Source organism: Gymnogyps californianus, chromosome 4 (assembly GCF_018139145.2).
Source record: "Gymnogyps californianus isolate 813 chromosome 4, ASM1813914v2, whole genome shotgun sequence".
NCBI lineage: Eukaryota > Metazoa > Chordata > Aves > Accipitriformes > Cathartidae > Gymnogyps > Gymnogyps californianus.
This window is the reverse complement of record NC_059474.1, coordinates 37,053,364-37,079,288: the sequence shown is the minus strand read 5'-3', so window position 1 is coordinate 37,079,288 and position 25,925 is coordinate 37,053,364. Positions and strand designations below refer to the sequence as shown.

Genomic DNA, 25,925 nt, shown 5'->3' with positions numbered 1-25,925 from the left:
TACTGTTGCCATTTTACAGCTGAGACCAGGAGAGAATATATGACCACATATCGTGTTTTTCGCCAGGACTCCCGCTTCATACGAGCGACACAGTAGGTGTATGAGGGAAAATACAGTGAGGGCCACTTGAATCTGGGCTGTTCTACTAGGAAGGGTGTCCTATGGCAATGCACTTGCGGCATTATTGCATTGCCTCAGGTGTTCATATGTCTTCTCACCAACTGGGTATCTTCCTAAGAAGATACGGGGAGAGCTGGAAACTAACATGCTTTACCTGAAATTATGCAAAGATCCTTGTTAAACACTTTCTTTTTGCTGTAGGGGAGACTCATTTAATGACTGTGGTTATTATGTGCAAAAGTAATGGTTGTGAAGTACTCGTTGGGCCCTGCTGGAGAGGATGGTTCTGGTGTGTGGGGTTCCCGTGGGCTTGGAAGGCAACGGCCCCATGTTTTTGTGATCCTGTACCGTTCTGTGTGAAAGAGAGGTATTTCTGCTCTAGATAATATAAAGAATTAACACAGAGCTTTAAAAGAGCAGTGTCCTTTGGACTTTTTCATCATGAAAATATAATTAAAATTTTTCATTGACTACAGGAAAAATGCAGGCATTCACATGTACAAGTGGTGCATTACATTACCTTCTCGGGTAGCAAGGAGAAGCCCACGCAGCGCTGTACTTGAGGACTGATTTGGGTTGCCCTTGGATCAAGGTCTTGTCTAGATTAAAGGCTCAGACTGAGTTATGTGAGGTGCTGCAACTGCGTGCATACTCCTGGCTCATGACAAATGGAAGGTTATTTGACTTAGTTTACATCTCAGGTAAAAGCCCTGGGGCTAATAGCGCAGAGATAATGTTCAGCTGATGCCTGGTAGCTTCATTATGAATTGACTATTGAGAAAAAAGCAGGAGTGTCGGTATATATGCTGCTGGGTTGGTTTCATCGTGCTGACCGCTCCCAGCTGAAGCACTGCTTAGTGATGAAATGCAGGTTAGCTCGTTTTAAACAGGAACAGGCTGAATTCAACCAGCCAACACAGATCTAAAGCAGACCTGCCAAATGCTTGAGGGTTGCCTGACGTATGATGCTTCTCAGCCCTGCTTTAAATGGATATTTGGCATCACCGTCGTGTTATTCCCGTAGCCCAGCAGAGATGCCGTGCGTTCAGCAGGGCTGCAGGACGAGCTGGCTGGGGTGGCTCGTGACCATGGAGCAGAGCCCCAAGCAGCTCGTCTCACTTTGGATTGTCCGGGGGGACTCGCAGAAGGATGGAGAGATGGCAGAGGTCTTCCCCCTCCTCCACTGTAGCGCCTACCGTGCTCTTCTTACTTCAGATAGACCCTACTGGAGCCCACGGATTTCTAGGAAAAAACATATGGAAAACTTAGGACTGGGCTATCTGGCACATTGCCAGCTTAGCTTATGGGCAGAAATGAAAGAAATGGGAAGGACAGCTCCCTCGCTTTCTTCCGGGGGAGGGAAGCCAGCCGCAGCAAGCCGGCTGGCTGTACTTCTCTTTCCTTGTCACTTTATTTAAAGGAAAAACGAAGGAGAAGCCTGAAACTTGGCCAGCTACATAGATTCATAGGGCAGAACCAAGCACAGCGATAATATTAGCTGTCTGCCTTGTACTCAGTCTATGTAAGACAGAAAAAAAGACGTATGTATGAATTCTTCCCTCTTCTCTGGAATATCTCCTTTCATTCCAGGCTAGAGCAGAGATTATCAGTTTGGGAAAACTTTTTTTTTTTTTTAGAAAGAACTTTTCTACCATAACATCTTCATGCCAGTTTTTTGTTCAAGAACAGTGTGGAGACCTTGAATGTTTCATGTCTCATGTAAAATAAGATACCTTATGTTTTCATGTCTATGCATGCATGTGACATGCCTGTTTCATGCGACATATATGCATGCAAATAACATTTTTTCTAATGATCCTAACTTCCTTCAACATGTTTTAGTCTTGATCGACTTTGAATTTGATTTTGAGTAGAACACTAATAAACTAGTTAAAATGCACAAGCTTTGTTTCTGGAAAATATTCTTAATTCATGAAATGGATCAGAATTCATAGTCTGCTGCAAGAGAATTTCTGTTAATCTTCTTAAAGGCAGCAGATAAGATTTCAGAATCGGATTAAATATTTGTATGCCACATTAGGAGACCTCCTCGGTTCTGTCTGGCAATCAATAAATCCTCTTCGGGCTCGTGGTTCCTCCAGTCTGTGTTTACCTCTTTCATGTTGTGCGTGAAGGACCTTTTATAGACTGTTAATGCACAGTTATTTGGAAGTTGCAAATTACATCAGAGGTTTGACCTTCCCTTATGTTTGTTTGTCTTTGTTTTGTGTCTTTTAGCTGAGAGTAGGGAGAGATGGGCACTTCCAGCTCACTTGCATTTAGGAGGAGCAGTGAGGGCAGTGTGTAGACCATGTCCCACTGAGCTGTTTAGCCGTCATGAGTGTCTCATGGTTAAATCCCATGCTGAGAGTGCTGTACGCTCCCCCCACCCAGCCGCCCAGCATCTCGGCTCACTCTCAGCATGAATTTCCCACTATGTAGATGTGGGAGGCGAGTTGACAGCTTGCTCACAGACAGAACGCAGGATACTAGATGGGAAGAGAGAGTGTAAAAAAACATCTGCTCTAAGCTGGTACTGAAGATGTTTGCATAATTTATCAGTATTTTTAGAAAACATGCGTAATTAAGGAAATAAATATCTGTCATACATACAACATATCATGTTGTTTAATACCAAATGATGTCATTGTTCAGTGGTGCTTCGCCTGTTACCTCTGTGTGCAGCAGGGGGCACTAGGTGGTGCTTAGCTGTTGAAGTACAGCAAAATTCCGCATTTTTTTTCTTCATTAGCCAGAGAGCTGCCTTAAGAATACTTCGTGTGTCTCAGTTACAGTCTAGTACTTTTTTGCGTGCCTTTGTCAGATTCTTTCCATTGTGTCTTCCTAAAATCTAGAGAGATGGCCTATCCAAGGGCAGCTTTACATGTTTTGAAAAAAAATGAAATGTTATACTCATTTTCTTAGTTCGTCTGCAGTCATCCCTGTCACTATGACTCCTCATAAGTTTCCAGGCACAATTGTGATGAAACTGGGGAAGAGCTAGACAGATTCCTCATCCTGCAATGATGATGTAGGTGAATTCCTAGAAAAACAGGGTTAGAGTTTGAAGAATTTGCCAACCTAGAGCAACTACTGCAAGATTGGAGACTGAAGTATTTTGATGATTTCTACAGGCAGGATATTTTGCACAATGCCATAACCACTTTTCAACACAGAAATAATCTAAAATAACTTTTCTGGAAGCTGTCTGATATAAAAAGTGTGTGGGATGGTTCATTACAAGTTTCATAACCCTACACTAAAAAGTAGTTTATATCACTACCATCTCTTGAGTACATTCAACTTGCCTGGTTCAAAAATAAATTAAAATAAGGCAAGAGTTCATTGTCTTTAAATACAACACGTCAGGGATGAAAACATTCTTCACGGTAAGAGATGAGGAGGTGAACTGTTTCTTCTCTGAAGAAAGAGCATATTGTGGTCAGCCTTTGTCATGCATGTTTGTGCATGCAACCTTGGTTATAAATTCCAGTATTCAATAATGCCACTGCTGAATTCTTTCTGTATTGAGAGCGATGCTATCCTCAAAAAATAAAACTGTTTGAAGTGCCCGGTAGCCACTATCCCATCAGATCAGGCAAGGTCAATAATGTTGTATAAATCTGTGCTAGTATATAAAGACAACATAATTATACGGTGCAATGACATGATGCTTCAGCTTCTAGCCATAATGCATCATGTGATACACTTTAAAGTTGTTGCTCATCCAGGTACTGCTTGTCATGGCCAAAATAATTTTGGGGGGAAATAAAAATGAAGAGAGCTGGGCTCAAAAGAGAGAGGAGATGAATCTTCATGCCAGAGGGAGTAACCTGCAGGACTTCTGGCTGGACGATGCTGTGGGTGCAAAAAGTTTATGTAGGCTGACAGGGAGACTGGGCAAGCCTTTGGCAGAGAGGTCTCACGGAGACTACTCGATAGAGGAATCACAGCAGGCACAGGAAATCCCTTGAGCTGAAAATGAGGAGAGACACAGAGATTATTAGGGGGAGGTATGAATGCCGCCTTATTCTTCCCTAGCTGTGCACTGCTGGCCTCTTTAGGAGGCTGAATATTGGGCTAGATGTGTATTGGGGATTGCTGGGGCCTTTCTTCTATTTTAATGGTCTTATAATTCAAATTAAAAAAAATGAAGCTGTTGAAAGCAGTTCTTGTGCAAATGAATCATAAATGTAAAGCAGTTTCAGGTGCCTGACAAACTGCATTCATTGCTTGGCTATCAGAATATAAATCATAGTTATAAACCCACGCCCGTGGAAGATTTCTGCTGTATTTATTCAGATGGCTTTTAAGCCTCACTTAAGAATGTGTTTCTCCAAATGTTTTCAAATGCTACCTTCTCATATTTTTTTTGTTGAATAGCTTACTAAAATGGTATGAACTGAATAATTGCGATATTCATATTTCCTCCCCCTGACCTCCCGTATTCTGTCGGTTCCACTGATAGATCTCCAGTTTGCAGGATGTTAGAAGAGTAAGTTGAATAGTTGCTTTCTTTAATGTCTTATCCTGAGAGTCAAGGTATTTGAGCAGGTTACAAATGCTATCTGCTATTCAGATGACCAAAACGTAGAATTCTGGACTAAATTAATGTGCATTCATTGCAGGAGTCCTGTGACCACAGTAGTAAGTCCAGTCTTGCGTTCTAGCAGAAAGGCAGCCAGTCCTGGCAGGGAGTTACAGCTGCACGTCCCGCACTCGCTGCATCTCCGTTCAGCAGAGGATCGCCAGCATCAAAGGCACGGCTCGATGTCTTTGAAGGGAGTCTTTCGTTTAGTCGCAGTGTAATCTTCCTAACCCTGAACCGACGGGTTTTTCTGAGCGGGGGGAGCCCACCTCATCGCAGCTGCGGCTCATGCAGGGCTTTCCGCAGGAAGGTGAGGCGCACCAGCCTGCTGGTGGGACATTCCTCTGCCCGAGCAGGGCTCGTCTTCCCTGCGTCTGCCAGGGAGAGCTGGGCGCAGAGCAGGGTGGGGAAATGCCAGGGGGTACCAAGATGCTGTGGATGCCTGGAGCAAGCAGGCACTAGCTTCTGGTGGGTGGTGCGTGCCATATTTTTGCCAGCCTCTGGAGGAACAGCTTTTCCTTTGGCTGGGTTTTGCTGCGGCCAGCTGGCCTGCCCGGGCTTGGGAGAGTGCTCAGAAGTACACGCTCCGAGGTTTGATCTGCATTGCTTTAATCATCCCAAACAAGCCAGTCCTGTCCACATGCAAATACTCAGTCAGTGTCGAACTGGGTCATCCTTTTGTGTTTCATTTAACAGTTTCATATTTTTCTTAGTTTGGCAACTGCTGTGTCTTATGAGAATCATAAACAACCCCCTTGCTTGGAGTTGGCCCTTTTGCTTATTTGCGTATACGGTTTCAGATAAGCATCAGTATTTCAAATGCTTCTGCTTTCCCCTTCTTTCTAGCTCTGAGCAGAAAGTGCCGGTGGTGGGACTGGTGGGATGGTCTAGAAGCACGCAGCCATGCCCGCTGGGAACTGGGCTGAGGTGGGGCAGAACGAGTTTTCAGATGTAAGCTGATCGCAGCATAAGCCTGGGGCTGGTGGGGCTTCCTCTTACAGGCGAAAGGTTTTGGTGTGGTAATGAGCCCTGTGAGCAGCCTTCATTCTTCTTCCTGCCTTAAATCACTGCTACGTTAAAGTACGTTCCTTTTTTCCTATGCCATTCTTCCCCATGTCAAACAAAACTGTTCTATTGTAAAGTTGGGCAAAAAAAAAAAAAATCCTTTTAATTATTTTTTCAGAGGACATTGTACAAATAGTTTAGCATTAAAGATAAATGAAAGATTGGGATCATTTGTATCTGTGCGTCTCAAAAGCTACCTTGTCCTTCTGTCTATGCTTGTTAGTTTAGGGAAGGCTGACATATAGCCCACAGATAATACACACATGAGGAACATCTTTTTGATCTCTTGTTAGGATGCAGGGTTGGCACTAGGAGATGCGAGTGCTGTTTCTAACTGCTCCCTGCGTGGTGCTGGGCGAGCTGCCTGGGACGCTCTGGAGAGCAAGCAGCACACTGGGGTGTTCCCCTTTAGGACTCTCAGTTGGAGCCTGTGGGAACTGATTTTCTCCTTGTTTTTTCCCAAGATGCTGAAGCCCAGTGAGAGCCAAGTGGCCACATTTGCAGTTGTGGGACTTTGGACTTCTGTGAAAAATAAATTTAAAAACATCATCCTTTTCACTATGAAAGATGAGGCAAGTGAAATCACTGGATAGCTTTTAAAAATGGAGAGTATTATATTGTGTGCCTCTGTCTAACTAGCTCTCATATCTCCCAGAGAGCTGGGAGGCTATTTCAGTTACTTGTATTCCAAGCTACAGAAATGCTGTAAGTAGTATATTCTATAATTAATAGACCACACTGTCGTGTGGGATTAATAAACCCCCCTGACATGACAAACCAAGTACTTGGAAATTTTTTTTTTTCTTTTTTTCTTTTCATTTTAAAATGTGGATGTGAATAGGAAAAAGATGGCTGGTGATTTCACATATTTAGAAAGAAGGGGTTTTTTCCTGGTCTGGATTGAAATCTTCATTGTATTTGCATTAAGGTATGAAATTTAGTGTTCTTTCTTCATAGTAGAATGAATAAAGATGCCACAAAAAAAAAAAGTTGTTTCCTCTGTAGACTCTATGTTCCTGTACAGATGTCAGTATTGTGCAGATTTATGCCTGTTAATTTTTATTGAAGTAAGAGTTTCTTCTAGTTAAACTTCATGGTCCCACAGAATTTCTTTCTCCTTTTTTTTTTTTTTTTTAAAGAAACAGTGCAAGCAAATTCAGTTAGAAAACTAAGAACAATGTTGTGGGAGATGAAAAGTATACTTTGACTTTGGTTTTTTTTTCACGACATATAGAAATGGAAAATGTAGGATTGTATTAGTGCACTTAGACCATCTCAGACTATTATATGCTGGAGGAAGGGAGTCAAATGCTACAGTTAAGCAGATGGTGTTCATGAGTCTGTCTGTGTAACACTTCCTACACCACGGAGTGGGTGGAAGGATGGGGGTAGACTTCTCTACACTGGCACAAAGGCTCAGATGCTGCACCAGATAGAGCGCCGGGCTGTCTTGCACCAGATGTTGATGGGTCAGATGTGAGCGTTCCTGCTCGGAGCCCGGCTTTCCCGCACCGTACCTGCTTCCTTCTTTAGGGCTTCAGTCTCCGGACTGCTGCTGTGGGATCTGCTGCACCTGTGGTCCCGCTGAAGTCCTTGGGACTGCAGGGGTACTTGTTGCAGGAGGAGTTGTTTGGAGCTCAGTAGTTTATTCAGAGAGGCTCCCCTGTCCATCCCCACAGTAATATACCTATGGATGTGAAAATGTGAAGAGAATCTGATCCATAACCAGCTGATCCATGCAGCCATCCTGCATGGATCTTTTCAGCACATACCGGTCTGTGAGGGTGCCGATAAGCACATCCTGCATCACATTTACATCCTGGTAATTCAAAGAATCTACCAAAAAATGTCTTGCTCTACTTCGAGGACTCTTGCCAGTACATAAAATTACACTGACTACTTTTAATCCTTTACTCACTTTAGTTGCAGTACAAGAACACAGTGAAACTTTTGCTGGTGGGAAAATAATGTAAAAATTCTTTGTCCAGAAAACACAGGCTAGGAGGTGGTTACCAATAATAGCCTTTACAATTGTAAGGCTGGTTGTTAACTGGAGCTGAGGGCAGTAGCATTACTGTAACTGCAGACAGAAAATACTTTCTGTGATTTTCAGGGGGTTAAATGGTCACACACTGACCTTTCTTTCCTGATTTTCAGCAGCTAATTTGTCAGCTGAAATATTTTAATTCTTTTCTGAACACTGTATTTATACATAATTGGATTTTATGTGCTTAGAACAGCTGCATTATTTTTCTGTGCCCAGAAGATAATGAGAACAATTAAAGAGAAGATAATGAGAACAATCCTAAAGAGGGGGTGAGATGATCTAGGAAGAATCTGTATTTTCAAGAATGGTTCATGTGACAGGGCTCGCTGACACACAGACAGTGCTTTTTGCTTCCCAACCATATGACGGCGGTTGCATCATGCATCATGCAGGGTTAGCACGGGGGTTGCATTGACAGCGGGAAGTGAACAGGCAGAGGTAGCGGTTCCTGGGTAGCTAAAGGGTATAGCCAGTAATTACAGGCTCACTTCCCTGCCCTGGAGGACCTGAGCTACTTCTGTCCTGTCTCCAAGCCAGTGAGCAGGGTAGCTGTAACTCTGTGATCCCCTTTTAACCCTTTCTTGAGCTGTGGTGTTAGACATACCAGTCACTTAACTCCCCGGCCCTGGGAAGGGTCAACTGTGACTTCTGTCATTGTAGGAGAACACATGGTAATTTCAGGGTATATACTTGATCCCTTGATGTTGTGTGTAGGTAGCAGTATGTACTGTATATATAATATATACATAATATATAATATAGCTGCTGCTAACATAAGGAAAGTTTCTTTTTTGCAAATATGTGAGTAAATAAACAAGTTCAGCCCACATAAGTCATCAGACCGAGAGTGATAACTCATTGGCCATCTGCTTCTCTCTGTGACATTGTTTTCCTTGCCTGCTTTTTGGATACGAAAATGTATCCCAGAGAGCTTCAGCTTGCCATCTTCAGATAATTCAGTTGTCGCATGCTTGGGAATGATGGGTGATTATGTTTTGTTTCTGACCATGAAGATCATGATATCCAAGAAAAAGCTGACTTCCAAAAAAGTCAAGCAGACAATGAGCTCATACATGAATTATGAACATGATTTCTCCAGCTTGTCAGAATAACTATTTTTAATCTAAATTATTTTTAATCTAGTTTATTTTTAATCTAAAACCAGTAATTACCCTTTTTGGTAAACATGGAACCCTAGCTTATGCAGGAATAAGTTCAAACATGGGTAAACATAATTAAGTTTCTTTAGGAGCATTCAGTACCTGATAACTTGCCTCCATCACTTGGGAGATGTTCCTGCTTGTTGTACCTGTAGTAATTTGTATTCATGTTGCTGGATACATCTCCATAACTGACTCTAAAGCTATGCATCCTGTTTTGGAAAGGACTTGTGCAGTTCTTTCCATTAAAGGTGTGTAGTGTCACCTTTTTTTTCTTTGAGAGGGCAAAGGTGGTCCGAAAGTTTTCTGAATTTGTTCTTAGTTTTGAACACTGAATTTTCTCACAGTTGTTAAGCTCAGGTCTCTTTTCTTAAACATTATTTTATGAGTTAGAAGGTTTGAATTTCTTACCTAATTGTTCCAAGGGTGGTGGAATACTGTTATTAGAAGATGGATATGGTGAAATTTGTGTTTCTAGCCATGTCTTCCCTTGGTCTGTTTGTTCTGAAATCACCAGGCTTTGCGCTGATTTTCAAGGCGTAGCAATCAGGGAGAATGCAGTTTTCTAAAGGGTACAGATAAACAGGAATCTGTTCAGACACCCTCCAAATCAAGATCTTACCACTTTTGAAGTGGCCTGCTCAACATCTCAACTTGCTAAAAGAAGAATCTGTGTTATTGTAGTCATGTGCTCAGAGATCAGTGTTCTTGTTTGGTTTGTTTGGTTTTTTTCCTTTAAATAGGGAAAAAGTAAAATGTGTTGGAAACTTCTCTAACTGGTTACACCAAAACAAGAAGTAGAACTAAATATTTAAATGAGTTGTTGATAGCATACAGTTATGAAAAAAAAATCATACTTTTATAATGTTAGTGGTATATGTCTCATTAAAATTGTCAAGAAGTCTTACTCATCAGAAATATGTGATTTTTTAAAAAATATATTAATATTGAATCATCAATATTCTTTTGCAACTAATGGGTGGTTGGTTACTTTAGTTAAGGACAGAGAGTACTAGTAGTTTTGTTTCATACTGAATTATTTTTTTTTTTCTCTTGGACAAACCAGGCTGGCTGACTGTAGTTGATATTGCAAGCAGTGTGAGTCAAGGCAAGCCTGAACTCTGTCTGTGAATCATTGCTTCTGACTCCTAGGAAATTATATGGACCTGATCTCCTCTAACAATAACTACCTACCTACCAGGGTTCCTCTAGGGACACTTCTTTAGCTGCACACTGTGCTGAAGCCTAGGTGCGGGTTACAACTATCTGGAGTTTGTTCTTGCTTGTTTTATAGGGGTAAGGAGTCCAAAAGACAGGCAGAGATCATTATGTATCTTGCGTTGATTCCTGCCATGAAGAGTGAGGATTGACTATGAGGAGCGTTTTTGCCTGCCAGGGCTACATCCAGCAGTGCCTGTTCTCCAGTGTACTTCAAAGGCTTTGTACCACTTCACTGGCCTAAAGCAGGGGGTCAGGGCAGGGCCTCTGTTTCAGAAGACCCCCGTCTTCTTTCAAACTGTGGAGAGCCAATACTGCCTGTGCGACTGAATTATTGAGGCATGTTCTTCTGTTTGCTAGTTTGGCATGTTATAAAAGATGTCTGTGATCTGTAATCATAGTTTCTGTGCTTGTTTAATTGTCGAGGAACGATAATTCTTTTGCTTACCCTCCTTTGCCTTTCATCCTCCTCCATCCCACCTTGCCAAAAGCATGTGATGTTCCTGAGCTTGCTACAACCTTTCAGTCCTTTTCTGTAGCTGAAACATTTCTGTGAACAGGCTTTCCCTCCTGTGAAGGTACCCAAATAATGTACTTATGTCTAGAAGCAGAGGACAGCAGCTTGTTAAACATGCATGTAGTCACAGCAATGGCAGTTTCTGTGGGCTGGGCTACACTAATTTGCAAATAACCCAACATTAAACAGCTTGAATAACTTCAAAATGCAGTAGCTTGGTTCTTCAGGATCACCAGTGATTTAACCACGCATTCACTGCTGGCTGGAGCGCTTGCTTCTATTAACCACTTCATCTAATTAAAGGGGTTTTTAACTCTTGGTACCTTTCATGGGACTTAAGTCCAAAGGCTCCCCAGACTGCGGACATCACTGTGGCAGCTGGTTACGTTCCTCCTCAACTACACAATCTGTAAATCTGGACAGGGATGTTTCTGTGGATGTCTGATGGAGCATCTAGCCAGAAGTTAGTATGGACTTGGCTCGCAAGACCTTGCAAGACAAGCAAACCAAACACAAGTTCTTCAAAATGAATGTGAAGCTCATTTTTCATTGAATTTAAGATACCCAAATGAGGAAGGAGAGGCATTGAATGTTCAGGGTGGGGCAGGGGCCAGAAATAAAACTCCTACCACCCTGTTTACCTCCAGGGGAATGCAAGTGGATAGGAAAACTTGACCACCTACCAACAGTTTTGAACCACAAAGCTCATCACTTCCAGCTGGGGCCTATGTCAGTGGCAGGGCACCATTGTGTTTGCCTGCTCCCCTATTCTGCAAGCAACTCTCTCATAGTTTAAACTGACAGTACTTCTTGGCAAAGCTGGTATGCTAAACTGATTTTTTTCTTTTTTTTTTTTTTTTTTCTTTTTTAACCTACCTTGAAAATCCCATCCTCCTGGGTAATTGTATTGGGTTTGCGTGGCAAGGTTTTGGTAGCGGGGGAGCTATAGGGGTTGCTTCTGTGAGAAGCTGCTAGAAGCTTCCTCCATGTCCGGTTCAGTCAATGCCAGTGGGCTCCAAGACAGACCCACCGCTGGCCAAGGCCAAGCCCATCAGCAACGGTGGCAGTGCCTCTGGGATAACATATTTAAGAAAGGGAAAAGAAGTTACAGGGGAGTAGCAGTTGCAGAGAGAGAGAGGAGTGAGAATGTGTGAGAGGAACAACTCTGCAGACACCAAGGTCAGTGAAGAAGGAGGGGGAGGAGGTGCTCTAGGCGCCAGAGCAGAGATTCCCCTGCAGCCCATGGTGAAGACCATGGTGAGGCAGGCTGTCCCCCTGCAGCCCATGGAGGTCCATGGTGGAGCAGATATCCACCTGCAGCCCATGGAGGACCCCACGCTGGAGCAGGTGGATGTGCCCAAAGGAGGCTGTGACCCCGTGGGAAGCCCACGCTGGAGCAGGCTCCTGGCAGGACCTGTGGCCCCGTGGAGAGAGGAGCCCACGCTGGAGCAGGTTTGCTGGCAGGACTTGTGACCCCGTGGGACCCACGCTGGAGCAGTCTGTTCCTGAAAGACTGCACCCTGTGGAAGGGACCCATGCTGGAGCAGTTCGTGAAGAACTGTAGCCTGTGGGAAGGACTCACGTTGGAGAAGTTCGTGGAGGACTGTCTCCCGTGGGAGGGACCCCACGCTGGAGCAGGGGAAGAGTGTGAGTCCTCCTCCCCCTGAGGAGGAAGGAGCGGCAGAAACAATGTGTGATGAACTGACTGCAGCCCCCATTCCCCGTCCCTCTGCGCAGCTTGGGGGGAGGAGGTAGAAAATTCGGGAGTAAAGTTGAGCCCGGGAAGAAGGGAGGGGTGGGGGGAAGGTGTTTTTAAGAGTTGGTTTTATTTCTTATTATCCTACTCTGATTTGACTGGTAGTAAATTAAACTAATTTTTCCCCCAAGTCGAGTCTGTTTTGCCCGTGACAGTACTTGCTGAGTGATCTCCCTGTCCTTATCTCGACCCATGAGCCTTTCATTATATTTTCTCTCCCCTGTCCAGTTGAGGAGGGGGAGTGATAGAGCGGCTTTGGTGGGCACCTGGCATCTAGCCAGGGTCAACCCACCACAGTAATTACCTGTATTTGTTGAGAAAAATGGAAGTGGAGACAAGGCTTGTTAGTTTATGGGATAAGAGGCGAGAAAACAGGTCTCACAATCCTTTCCTTTTGTGTGCGCTGGAAGGCTCTTGGCAGAAAGATAGTTGGATTTCCAGTGCAGCAGGGAACCACACTGGCTTCTATTGAAATAATTGGGCAGATGCTACAGAAGATTATGCAATAAAACCTATATGTTACTTTTAAGTGGCTGGGTTTTTGATAATTGCTGTAGGACCATTTACTAGGTAAATAATTAGTCTTTCCAGATAAGAAGTAGGGTGCAATATACATTGGAGAGATTTATGAGAGCTAAAAGGTAGCACATGCATATATTGGCAGCTGTTTACAGCACTAATTTGTGTGCTTCATTTCATTCCTGAATTTTATTTCAAAAGCTTCAGACAATGCAGGATTGAGAATATGGTGGCTGAAAGCAAAGCAACTGAGAAATGTATTTGAAAAGCCTGCATATGATATCCATTCCTTTTATAAGGAATATTTCCTTTATGACCTCCTCCTGCTTTGTATTTAACATTTCAAAGAACTTTGAGGGACTGTCTGTAGGCTGTGTCTTCATGAAGCCAGTAGCCAAGGATTTAAAGTATTGCCATTGCTGGCCTGAAGCTGAAAACTGCAGGCAGTTTTAATCTCAGGGTGGAGGGGGTGGGTGTTTAAACCCAACCTTTTGTGTTCAGATTAGGAGTGCAGGAGGATAGACTTAAGGGGTGTTAGTGAGAGTTTTTTCATTGGCAGCTCAGTAATAGCATCAGGCTTTGGAAATACTTTTTTCCAATTCTTTGTTATTTCAGTAATTACTATGTGGTGGGTAGGAATCCATGGGGTTTGTGTTTTTTTAAGTACCACAGCAATGACACAGGGATGTGGGCAATAAAAAGAAGTACTTGGTTTTGTACCTTTTTACTCCATGGACGACTGAGAGCACTTAAATGCCTTCTCGGATAGTCTATCATTGTTTCAGTCGTGGATGTCTGTGTTTATTTCATCTTGGTTCCATCAGCTGGGATAATAGTAAGATCCATCTTTGGAGAGGAAGGAAGACAGAAACAATTTGGCACTAGCATCATGCTCTGACAAATCTGAAATCTGCCAGTTGTGAAGGCAGATTGCCTGATCTACCTTACACTATCTGAGAGATGGAAAGGTTACCGAACATCTCCCCTGTCAAGAAAAAGATCAAAGGCAAGTCTCTGAGCACTTGCATATGGAGTTTCTTTTACTTTCTGTTAGAACCTAAGAAATGTTTGTCCTGAGTATTTGATTCCTGGAATAGCTGGGGGTAAAGAGCACTTGAAATTTTTATGTATGGAAACATGGTGACTCCTTGCAAGAGTTGCTGAGATGAACACCATAACTAGTAAGATTTACTACAGTTGGATTGTGTAGGTATTGAGTTCAGCTCAATAGTGATCAGTTTTAATGAAGACTAAAGACTTTCTAGCTCTTCATTTTGTACATTATTCTTTCACATAGAATTCTAATGCTAGGAAATGTAAAAATTGTCTCACTTAAGATGTTTGCTTCGTTTCAAAAAGATCTTTTTAGATTTCCAGAAATATTAAGTATAAGGGGTTCTCTGTGCCTTATAAAAAATTCATTATAATATGAAAAGCGTTTTGAAAGAAACCTTATCCTATGCCAGTGCCATTCATATGCTTTAGAGGATGTAAGTACGCTTTTGTGGTGGGAGTGAGGAGTATGCTTTTCAGAATTAGAGAGGAGATTTTTTCTTTATTTTTCTAATTTGATTTTAGTTTACGTTTCTTAATTTCACTATTTCAATTTGGCTATTGCAATGATATTCCTTTGTAATAAGGGATGTTTTTCTTCATAACATCTACATGTTTCACTTATTCTCAGCCTTGACACTGATAGGAAAGTTGTCGGTTGAAAAATTCACACCAGAGACTGCTCTTATATCGTGTGACACTCAAGTGCTATGTTAGAAGCATTTCGCTAAGGTGAGGTTTTGGGTGCTGCTCCCTTCTGCTTAGCTCCACAGAAGAGTTAAAGAACTTGCACTGACCTTCAGAAAATCTGGGAGGTAACAGTGCTCTGCTGGATTTAAGTCCCTCTTTGTATTTAAAAACAAATTAATTAATAACAAAGCAACTGACAGCCACCCAGTAATGTAGAAGGATATATAGAAAAAAGTAGTAGAGCTCCCTGTGGTTGATACATTTGCTTTAACAGATTGCACTGTTATGTAGGGCGTCACTTAGTAAGATAAAAATTACTTTGTTGGACTAGTCCCCAGCTGAAGAATTTAACTTTCTTACAAGGTGATGGGAGAAGTTTGAGACCCAGTGCTATAAAATGTTTTTTCTTGTTCCTCTACTAGAATACAAAAATCTCTGCACTCAGGAGAAATGCTCAGAACAGCTTCTACAGAGAGGCAAATGCAAGCGGTGCCTGCATAAACCTTCCTCTGAACAGGGCAATGGGAAATTGTCTCTGGGTGCACACAGGTGGGTAACGTCAGAGCTTCAAAAGCCAAGCCAAGGGTGGCAACAAGCTGTGGTAACCAGGAATAGGCAGGGTGGCTGTCCCAGGAGTGGAGTCTTCCTTCTGACGGGTGCTACTGCGGCATCTGAAGAGAACAGAGAAGCTCCACGGTCCCACTGAAAACCAATGACTAAAGAGTACCACCTTCACGGGAATAAACTGACTCTGCAACACTGCAGCCTGGTCCAGAGAACATGCAGGCTGATAGTTTTGCACTGATTTTCCAGAAGCCTTTGGGTCAGGCATGGGTTGAGTCACTTAATTTCTGTCTGTGTTTATGACTCCTCTCTAGAGCTTTTTCCTGCCCAAATACTAGTATATGCCAATGAGACAGCCTCTGAATCTAAGACTATAATAAAATATCCAAGAAGTAATTGAATTACTTTTCTGTGAGGTGATGAATCAGTGCTTTTTCATTCTTGGGTTTGTCTCTTGCTTGCATTCTCTTCAAACTGATGGGTGGGAACCATACATTTTCAGTGCTAAATGACTATTTTGAAAGCCTATTTAATATAGGTAGAGCTTCATGCACATACGGAAGTAAATTCATGACATGAGGTTGTTTACAAAGGGTGGAGTAGCCTATTTTCAGGCCTCCCAACTTTTCTAACGTTTTTAAGATCTCTGCCTGTTATACATGCTATATATATACATCTATAAAATATACTCACTATATTGCACAGCTGTATAAGCAAGAATTTTGAGAGGGAGCTTAGTACTGGGTTGTTCAGCAAATGCTCTGTAGAGTTACAGCAGCTGCTGGGATTTAGTTGCCTTGGTATGCTGCTTCGGTTTTTAGGACTGCCCATCAAATATGTTCATTGTCCCGTTTGCAAACGTGCCTGTGGTGCTTTGTTCAGTTTTGTATATGGCAAGTAATTCTTCTAGACAAGAATTTAGAGTTTAAAATTAATATACTGATAAATAATAGCCATGCAGCATGCAAAACAGTGCCCACTTGCTATAGCCAAGGGCTTTCTTTCCTTTCTCAATGGATTTTTCCTTTAAAGGTACCTACCTGACACACAGAATCTGCTTGTTGTTTGTGTTGCTGTAACATTCAGGAGCTTCACCAGAGCCCAAGGCCTGCTCATGCTTGGTGCCGTCTTTGCAATCTCATGAGGTGTTACACAAGCATAAAGCAGAAACACAGGCTCTGTGGAGCAATGGGAAGATGTGTGAATTAGTCTTTAAAAACATAATCTGTAATGGCTTTTACTGCTGGTGGGATCTACATTGGCTACTTACTTCTCGCTCTCTATTTTTTCAACTCCCGAAGCAGAAGGATAGGCTGTCTTTCTAACTTACAGTACAGCTGGCCCCCATATATCAGTATGTTACTTAAATACCAGGGTACTAATGATATGTGACACCAGTGGAAAACAAGAAAGTTGAGGCCAACATTTTTGGCACATCTTTTACTACTATATCCCTTGGAAGAGCAGCCAGTGAATGAATCGAGTTGCTGTAACTCCACTTCTCTAAGTTTTTGAATTCTATTATATGTGAGAGGTTTAATAAATGCTTGATTGTGTGAAAATCTGTGCAGGATTCACGGCTTGCCTCCCTCTCCAGTTAGTTTTGTACACCGAGGAGTTACAAGCCCAGCTTCCATCCATTTTAACTAAATGGCTTTAAGTCAGTGGTAATAGGAGAGGAAAAGCATGCATCAAAGCGAAGGCTGTATCCTACAGCCTGTGTTCCTTTTGGTACGCTGGTATGTTTTTAGGTAGTCTTGGGTACCCAGATTTAAAACCCTTCTGCATCAATTGTCTTCTGTGCAGAGGAAGCACAAATGCAATCAGAAGGTCTGGCATGGAAAAAAAAACAGGGGAGCCTTTCTTCTCATAACGGAGGCAGGTTTTTCTTAAAAGTCATGCAAGTTAAAATAAATACCACAGCGCATAAGCCAGCACACAGAAAAATGAATCGGTGAGCTACAGCATGTGTGCAGCAGCAGTATTGCATTCCTGTCATCACACATTCCCAAAGCATAACAGTGAGAGAAATATGATCCGAAACTGGTTTAGGAGGTGCTGTAATTAAGCCAGGATTACTACCATAGTATAACACAACCTGATAGCGTTCTGGAGTTAGACTTAAGACTTGCTTGTGATAAGCTCTGAAACATTTTCCTTTTTTTATATTTGGAAGTTTTTTCACTTACACCTTTGCCCTTGGGATTTTTTCTTTCCCTTTTTGGTGGAGTTTCTCAAATGCTCTCTTCAAGGAGAGAGGGTTGTCTGAGCAAGCCCAACTGTTCCCTTGCCAATACATCCATCACAAGAGGCTGCCTTATTTTGTGACTTGGACCACAAGCAGAGATTACAAGTACTTGGCTTCTCTTGCATATTTGAGTAACAACAAGTACTAGTGAGAGGTGACAAATCAATAGTGTCAGTATCAGAAGTCTAAGGGCTGCTGTGAAAGAGGATGTGCTGCATCATGAGTTTTCTGGTTTGTTCTTGCCAGCATATCTGATTACAAAGACCTGGAAGGGAAAAGCAGTGCTTCCTACAGCCCAGGACAGTTGCAGCCCGTTGCCAGACCTCCTTAACCAGTAAGGGATTGCACAAAAAGATCTTTTTCAGAGCCTGAGTTCTGCACATTTGTTAATACAGAGACGCAAGAATCCATGCATGAAAACGGTGAGTTTATTCAGTGGACAATTTTCTCCCTTCATGGATTTATTAATATTAGAAATGCAGGTAATGTACTTTCTCAGGAAGGCTATTATGCAGAGCTGTAGATCTAATAAAACCATATATTGCCAAGGCCTGTGACGTTATACCTGAGTTTGGTGTTTTTCCCAAGTTCTTAATTACATTTTTCCAACCTCTTCCTGCACTCAACTTTCCTTCCCTCTCCTCTGCTTTACTGCTTTTCAACTGCTTGTACTACAGGCTTTTTTTTCCCCTCTTTATTTTCTATTTATTCCTTTCTGCTCTCCCACTTTCATAGGCCCTGCATTTCCGTCCCAGCATCTTGCAGCATCCTATCTCCACCTTTTAAAAAGTGACAGAATTTGATGGTTTTGCTTTCATAGGCCACAGAATGACCCTCTGCTCCCTGTTTTACCTGGCTGCCGGTGACTGTGGCCTTCCTTAGGGCAAAGTCTCCCCTGTGTCCCAGTAATACCAACGCTATTCGTAGTCTTTGTTTCTGAAGCTGGGGACTGGGAAAGGACCCTTATCATAGACCTGCAGAGAGTGAAGCCACAAGGTTTTGTGCCGAGCACTCGGCATCTTGACGGTATTGGTTCTTCTGGTGGTGTTGGGTGCTTGTCAGACACCAGCTCGGCTGACAGTAATAAAGTGAAGCCCTTTTAATTTCCTCCCTGCAAGGCAGCCAGTTGACTATGTGCAACAGGCAAGGTAGTGACAGGGTAAGGGAGAACTCAGGCTTTGAATGCATAGTTTGAGAGACGATGGTTTTAGAGGTCTTAGCAAAGAGGGGGATTGCTTTCCTCCTTGCGTGTCCCATTATTTTGCCATTTTTATTTTAGTGTTTGGTTTGCATGCTTATTTCATTTGAAAACCTCATGCAGTCAGTCCCCAAGCCAGTCAAGCTGAGGCGGTAACATGAGCCCACCCTGCTACTGAAGCCTGCTGCTCTCCCCTATGGAAACTTGTTTGTCACAGGGAGGAAAAAAGAAGTAGCCCCAACTGAAACTTGAAATACCACATTACATGAGAGCAATTACCATATATGCACACGTGCACAAGCACGCATGCACACACACATGCAGAGAAATATATATATATACAGCTCACCATATTGTACTGTGCTACATAATTATTATTTTTCAATTGAGGAAAAATAAGCCTATGAAATGGAAGCTGGGACCCTTGAGTTTTAACAGTGTATTTGCCACTGATTTCCTGCACTCTGCTGGGCCAGTTATGTCCTTTTCTTTTTGCCCTTTTCCATCTATAAAATGGGAACAGACCTGCTTAGCAACTAATACGTGAGTGTTTATGAAGATCAAATGCAATAGATATCCTTAGTAATATTTGTTTTCTCACTTTTTAAAAGATAACACAGAAGGTTTTCAGAAGCTAAGAATTTGAATTGCTTCTCCAAAAGCCTTCAGGTTCCCTATGAATTTGGGCTGAAGCAGGGCTGTGATTGAAAGCTTGAACACATAAGAATCCTTTGTAATGTCTTACATGTACCTAAGCTTCTTTTTTGAAATTCATAATGTTAAATCAGTGCTTTTGAAATGGCTACTATTATGTTGCCAATTCCTGATAAGGAATCGTTAGATTAAGAGGGAGGCAGGATGCCTATTTTTGGTTTAGTTCAGACTTCTTTCCCAAGATCTCTATGGTCTATTCATCCAAGCCTCACCTCTCCCTCTAGTAATTCAAGAAAGAGATGGTACCTGTTGGACTTTAAACACCAAATGATAAAAATAATGCTTTATCTGATTCTCAACAAAAAGCTTCTGAATCAATGCTTTCCCTTAGAAAAAAAAAAAAAAGCTAGGGGTGAATAAAAAAAAAAAAAGGCGAAAAGCTTTGAAACCATCTCCTTTTCCTCTTCATCATCGATAGCAAGTGATCAGATTCCCATCAGTTCAGTTCCTGCTTGGAAGAAGTATTTTTCCTTATTCCTAGCAAGCTCCATCAGACTATTTCCATATTTCTTTTTACAGTTAGGCAAAACTTTACCAATGTGTAACAGGTAGGCAAAAATATTTGTAAATTAAAGCAGAATTTCCCAGTGGTTTCCGCCAAAGAAAATTGGTCCTCCCTGTTCCTGTTGGAACTGTCGGATTAAACAGCATATTTTTATTTATTTCAGACTGTGCTTATAAGGGTACTGTACTATTGTTCACCAAGCAGGACAGCCATTTGTGGCTGGGAACTCTTCTTTCCCTACCCTGCTCTAACATAGCCATATGAATCCAGACATTTATTTTCTTTTATTAAAAAAAAAAAGTAATTTAAAATGTCTAAGAATAAAATCTTGTGGTTTTTTTTTTTAAAGCCCTCAAATTTTAGCTTTCAGTTCATATGAAGAAAATTATTTTATTTCAGTTTGTAAAGCCCTCAAATTTTAGCTTTCAGTTCATACGAAGAAAATTATTTTATTTCAGTTTGGCCACCGCAGCAAAAAATCTATTACACTCACAGTTCTAGCTCTTTTTCCAAAGAAAATAGCCAAAACTTAAACTTGGTCTTTAATTATATATTTGATTCATCCCAGTAACAACACTTGACTTCAAACAATGCAAGAGCAGGAGGAAACTTGCTCTGAATTCCTCTCTTCAAACAGAAGAACTCTTTCAGATACCATGTCAGAAAACTTTAAGCTGAAACCGAACAAGGTAACTGTGAGAAGGCTGAATACAAGTTTTAGCTGACCACAGGAATAACGTCTCAGTACTGAGAGGAGGCCTCCAAAATTGCTTTTAAACAAATCTCCCCACATTTGCGAAGGAATGTTGACCTTGCCAGATGGATTGCGTATTCCTCTCATTCCCGCCTCCCCCTATTTTAATATGAAATAACTTTTCATAGTTGTAGGAGCAAATTATTATTTGCTTAAAATTATCACACAATGAAAATGCATCCTGTTATCTGTGCCCAAAAGTATGAACCAGTCTGATTCCTACAACTGATAAGTAGAAGATACCACGTGTTAATCGTATGTACTGTATTACTCTCATGACAATTCCTGCAAGTGTACAAATTAAATAAATTAAAACTACTTGAAAGACTTCTGTGTGCTGTCACTGGTTCATTAGTGCACAGCAAAGTGCTCGAAAAGAATTGGGATATGTGTGCTTTATCTGACAGTTGCCGAGCTATCCCCTGGTTTTTGATTTGATACTTGTTAGAATAGCTCTGAAACTAGACTCAAATATTTTTAGTTGGGAATAATGATGCAGAAAGCCAGCGTAAGGATCACTGTGGTCTTGTTTGTTCCCCCCCCCCCCCCCCCCCCCGCTTTGTTCTGTCTTTCTACTTCTTGACCTCATTTTTCCTCCTCATTGCTTATTCCTATTTGTCTCTTGTCTCATGTCTTTTTTAATGCAACAGATTGATATCTAGGGCTGTGTCTAGACTAGGAGAAAGGTTGAGTTTAGTTCAGCTGTAGGTTGAAGTTAGCTGGCCAGCTATATTCAGCCACTTCTTGACAGCTGGAAATGCACAGCCATTGTTCATTCAACTTTCAGACAGTGGAATAAGAGTTTATGCTCCTGGCTAGAATTTAATTTGCTTTTACATCTGGTACAACAGGTAGGTTTTTTAGATTTGATTTAGCTAGGTAGTGCTAACCAGTCTATCCCAACCTCAGCCTTCGATGAGAGAAGTTGAACGATTCTAGGAGTTCTCCATACGGTTTTTCTGGTCTGAGGGTGAAGACATGCTCTATTATAAGCTTTGCATAGGTTGATGAGCAAATTGCTAGATGAGTAAGTTGCATGATGGAAAATGTCTTATTTTTTTATTAGTGGAGCTCTAGGCCATTTTTTTTGCTCATCTTACTTTTTCCTGTTGCTACTAGTATACAAAGTATCAATGGAAACATGTCATTCTTGATGGCTTTTCACACAGTTGGAAGGAGATGAGGCTGAATGAGAAAAGACCCCATAGTATTTAATTTTCAACTTTCTTGCTGGGTTTCATTCACATAATTTCTACTCGTGTGAAAGGGATGGCTGCAGATGAAACCCTGAATCATTCTTTGGGGTGTTCTGCCCACAGTAGTATAGCCAGGCGAGCTGAGGTGGGTACTGAAGTGATTAACCCAAAGCTGCGCAGCAAGGCAGTAGAGGGATAATGTCTCAAGGTCCGCTGGCTTTGATGTTCAACTCATTCACCGATGGTCATCCCTTCACTGGTTCACCACTATTGAAAATTTTCAATTACTGACAAAATTACAGTCCTCCAGTTTTCCATGCTCTTAGAAATGTGACACAACCCACTGTAAGAAAGGTTAAATAATTACAAAAATGTAAATATAAGTAATTTATTGAATTTATTATTCAAATCCCTGCATTGCAGTTGTCTCCACTGGTAATGCTGGCACCACCTGACATCAAGTGTGCTCAAAGCTGCCTCGTGGTGGAGGAACCGAGTCTCTTCGTGCAGTTTTGGTTAACCAGAGTTTATAAAACGCCGCTTTCCTGGCGGCCTGGCCCAGTTCAAGATGGCGCCCTGGGTGTAGACGCATGCGCCACTGGGGTGAGAGGGTGGGTGACCTCCTTCCCACTGGCAAGGCGGGTAGGCCGGGTGTCCTGGATATCCTTGTGGGGTGCCGTGTTTGTCTAACGTGGTGGTGTGGCTGACCAGGCCCTCCTGGGGAGAGCCGGGAAGCGGTGGCTCTTCAGGCGCCGAGGGGGAGAGAAGGCGCCGCTGAGGGAGGATGCGCGGGTGAACCCCGCCGGCTCCACGCAGGGGTGCCCCGGGGATACAAACCCCTCCCGTCCCCCTTCCCTCCGCTGTATCGTTTCGCCCCGAGGCTGGCCCGGGACGGGAGCGGTGCCCGACGGGGCCGGGAGACGAGGCCCTTCGGGACTCGCCGCCACGGCCGCCCGGCCCTTCCGCTCCTTCCCGCCGCTCGGGGCGGCGCGCGCCCCTGCCCCCTCCCCATTGGCTGCCGCGGGCGGCGCCCAGAGCCCGGGCGGTGCGGGGTGCCCGGCGCTGCGCACCGCGCTCGGCGCCCGCCTCCCCCCGGCCCGGCCCGGCCCGGCGCTCCCCCGCAAGAGCCAGGGCCAGGAAGGAAGGACGGAAGGACGGAAAGGAGGCGGAGCGGGCGCGGACGGGAGGGGGCCGGGTCCCCCGCGGTGCACGGGGCTTTGTACGCGGATGCCTGCGAGCCGGCCTGAGCCCTGGCCGGCGCCGCACGGGGGAGCGCGGAGCCCGGCGGAGCCCGGCGGGACCCGCAGGCCGCGCCGGGACTAGCATGAGCCCGGGCGGCGGCGCGGCGCCCGGCGCTCCAGCAGCAGCTGCTCGCGGCGCGGCGGGGCGGAGGCAGGGCGGCGGGCGGGCCGGGCAGGCGGGCGGTGCGGCCAGCGGCCTCCCCGGTGGCCTCGCCCCCCGCGCCGGCCGCCCCTAGCGCGGAGCCGGCGGCGGACCAACCCCGGGGACAGGCGGGCGGGGGTCGGGGTCGGCCATGGCGAGGCGCGACGCTGCCGGGGGCTGCGGGCCGCTGCCAGCTGCCCGGGCGCCGCGGGCCTGAGGGGGGCGGCGGCGGGGGGGGTCGCGGCTGCTTCCGCCGGTCCCGCGGCCGGGAGAGGCGCCTGTGGGCCCTCCCTCCTCCTCCTTCTCCTCCTCCTCCTCCTCCTTCTTCCCTCCTCCTCCTCTCCTCCTCCCGCTGCTCCTACCGCCGCGCCGGGAGCTGCCGCCGCCTCCCCAGCGCCGGGCGCGCCGCGGTCGGGGTCGCAGCCGGCGGCCGCGGGGTTTTCCTCGTTTGTTTGGGCCTTTTGTGTCGCGGCTCACAGTTGGCTAAGCACGGCCGGGCTGAATCGGGCCATTGTTCGGGACCCCCGAGCTCCCACGCTGCACATCTCTCGTCCCCGACCCCCCCTTCCCCCTCAGCTCCCCCCCCCCCCCCTCGTTTTTTGCCTGAGAAGCCACATAACGTGCCTTTCCTCCACGCGAATCTGGGAGCTGTAAGCCGGACCGATTGCAAATGAAGTGTAATGCATTGTGGGACGTGTGTAAAATTGGATCATTCGAGGGGAAAAAAAAAAAAAAAAGGACGGGACCTGCGGCTGGCGCCCTAGAAGAGGTAGCGGCGAGATGCGCGCAGGTTGCGCCCCCGCGGTACCCGCGCTAGGCTGATGCCAGGCAGCGCGCATCCGGCGAGCCGCAAGGCCTGACCCATGCTGCGGCGGGAGGATTAGGCTCGGGCATCCTCAGGATGAAGAAGACGCGGAGTACGACCTTGCGGCGGGCCTGGCCTAGCTCCGACTTCTCCGACCGGGCCTCAGACCGCATGAGGTCCCGCAGCGAGAAGGACTACCGGCTGCACAAACACTTCCCACCAGCTTTTATTTCCCAGGCATCACGGGGCTACATGACATCAGGTTTGTAACATAATTTGTGTGCGCGAGGCTGGTGCGGGATGTATGTCTGGCCGGGGAGGCTGTATTGGTGGGTATGGAAGGGAGACTGCGACCGGGAGCCTAAGTTGTTATGAATAATGCAAAAAAAAAAAAAGCATACATCCTCCATTTTGTACCTCTGCAAGATTCACAGCGGGGCCCTTGCAATATGGTGTTTAAAATCTATTAGTCGAGTGAAATAAATGTACGAGAGAAACGGTCGTGCCTCTCTGTTGTGGAAGGGCAGAATAAAAATGACTGGGTGCACAGAGCATGGAGCCCTTTGCTCCTTTTGTGCGTAAAAGCATGTGCTGGATATTTACTGCTGCCCCACACGTTCCCCTTTAAATGCAGTTAACTCTAGTTAACTCATTGGGCTTTCATGCTTTTCCATTCTGGAAGGGAAGAGGGTCACCAGTGATTGCAAATGCTCTCGCCTTATTACAGGCTCTCAGGGTTGCAGCTGCATGTTTGCAATGGCAAAGCATGCTTTGGTGAAAATGACTGTAAACACATTTGTGTTTGTTATTTGAGGTGTAGAAGGAGACCAGACCTGTGTATGTGGGGGAACACAAACGTGCATGTTTATTTGTTTGTTGATTGCTTTCAAGGGAGGCTGTAGGGAAATAATGGACACTGCACCAACATGTTTGTGCATGGGAAAGAGAGAGCGCAAACAAAACAAAAAACAGCACAGGGAAAGGCAAGCATCGGCTTGGCCTCCGACGGAGTGCTGGTGTGATTTCGGAAAGCTTCAGTACTGTTAATGGAAGCTGCTCCATCCTGAAATGCATCTTAATGGCCTTGGAATTCAAACATTTCATAAACACCTGAAAGAAGACTTGGGAAAATGCTGATGGGGAGGGGGCTGGGGGCAGAAAATCCTGGAAACGTCCTTTGTTGTTCTGCTGCCTGCTTATTGTGATAATTGGACATAACGTTTCATTACTATGATGGCAAATTCCAGTTTATCATGAAGGCACGTTTTCCTTCTGAGGCTCAATTTAGGTTGAGTAGGCAGATTCCTTTAAAGGAGAAAAAGAGGGAGAGGGAGAAAATGAAGGTATTTATTATGCGTTTCTGAAAATGTTTCCAGCCCTGTGCCCTGTCCCCCCCCATTTCTGCTGCAAAGGTTGAGCCAAAGATTGTGGTTGTCAGTTATATGCTGACTTTCCTATCTCTGGCCCTAATAAACATATCTCTTTAGTCAAGATTGGTTTCTCATGTTTTAAAAATGTCTCGTGACTGTTCTTTCTTTAACGCTCGAGCACAGGGAAATAATATACATTTTATTGAAAAGTCTGCCCGTGTAAGAATATTGTGCTATTTTGGCAATAGCCGCTCTGATTTTTCCCTTTCCTGGGAAGCCACATATTGAGAGGAAATGACAAGGATAATTTATGCTTGAACAGCTGAAGAAGAGAAGAATGGTGGTGGTGGTGGAGGGGTTGTTTTGTTTCGTTCGTGCTGCAGGATGTGAAAGCGGCTGGAAAGCCAAATCTGTCCATACTGCGAAGATTTTTGTTGTTCTGCCTGAACGTCCTG

The 25,925-nt window shown here is 44.3% G+C and overlaps 1 protein-coding gene across 2 annotated transcripts in view; it reads left to right on the top strand.

Moving 5' to 3' along the window:
- The window catches only part of STOX2 (storkhead box 2), a 144,894-nt gene that overhangs the window by 51,425 nt on the left and 67,544 nt on the right, over positions 1–25,925 (top strand). Inside the window, exon 1 of one of the 2 annotated variants that reach the window (XM_050895826.1) lies at positions 24,106–24,362. The exons of the other annotated variant lie outside the window; for it this stretch is intronic. Within the exon in view, the coding sequence (XP_050751783.1) occupies positions 24,197–24,362 (166 nt within the window). The 5' untranslated portion in view covers positions 24,106–24,196. Of the gene's footprint in view, positions 1–24,105; positions 24,363–25,925 lie in introns of those variants that run through there. 2 annotated transcript variants of the gene reach the window in all.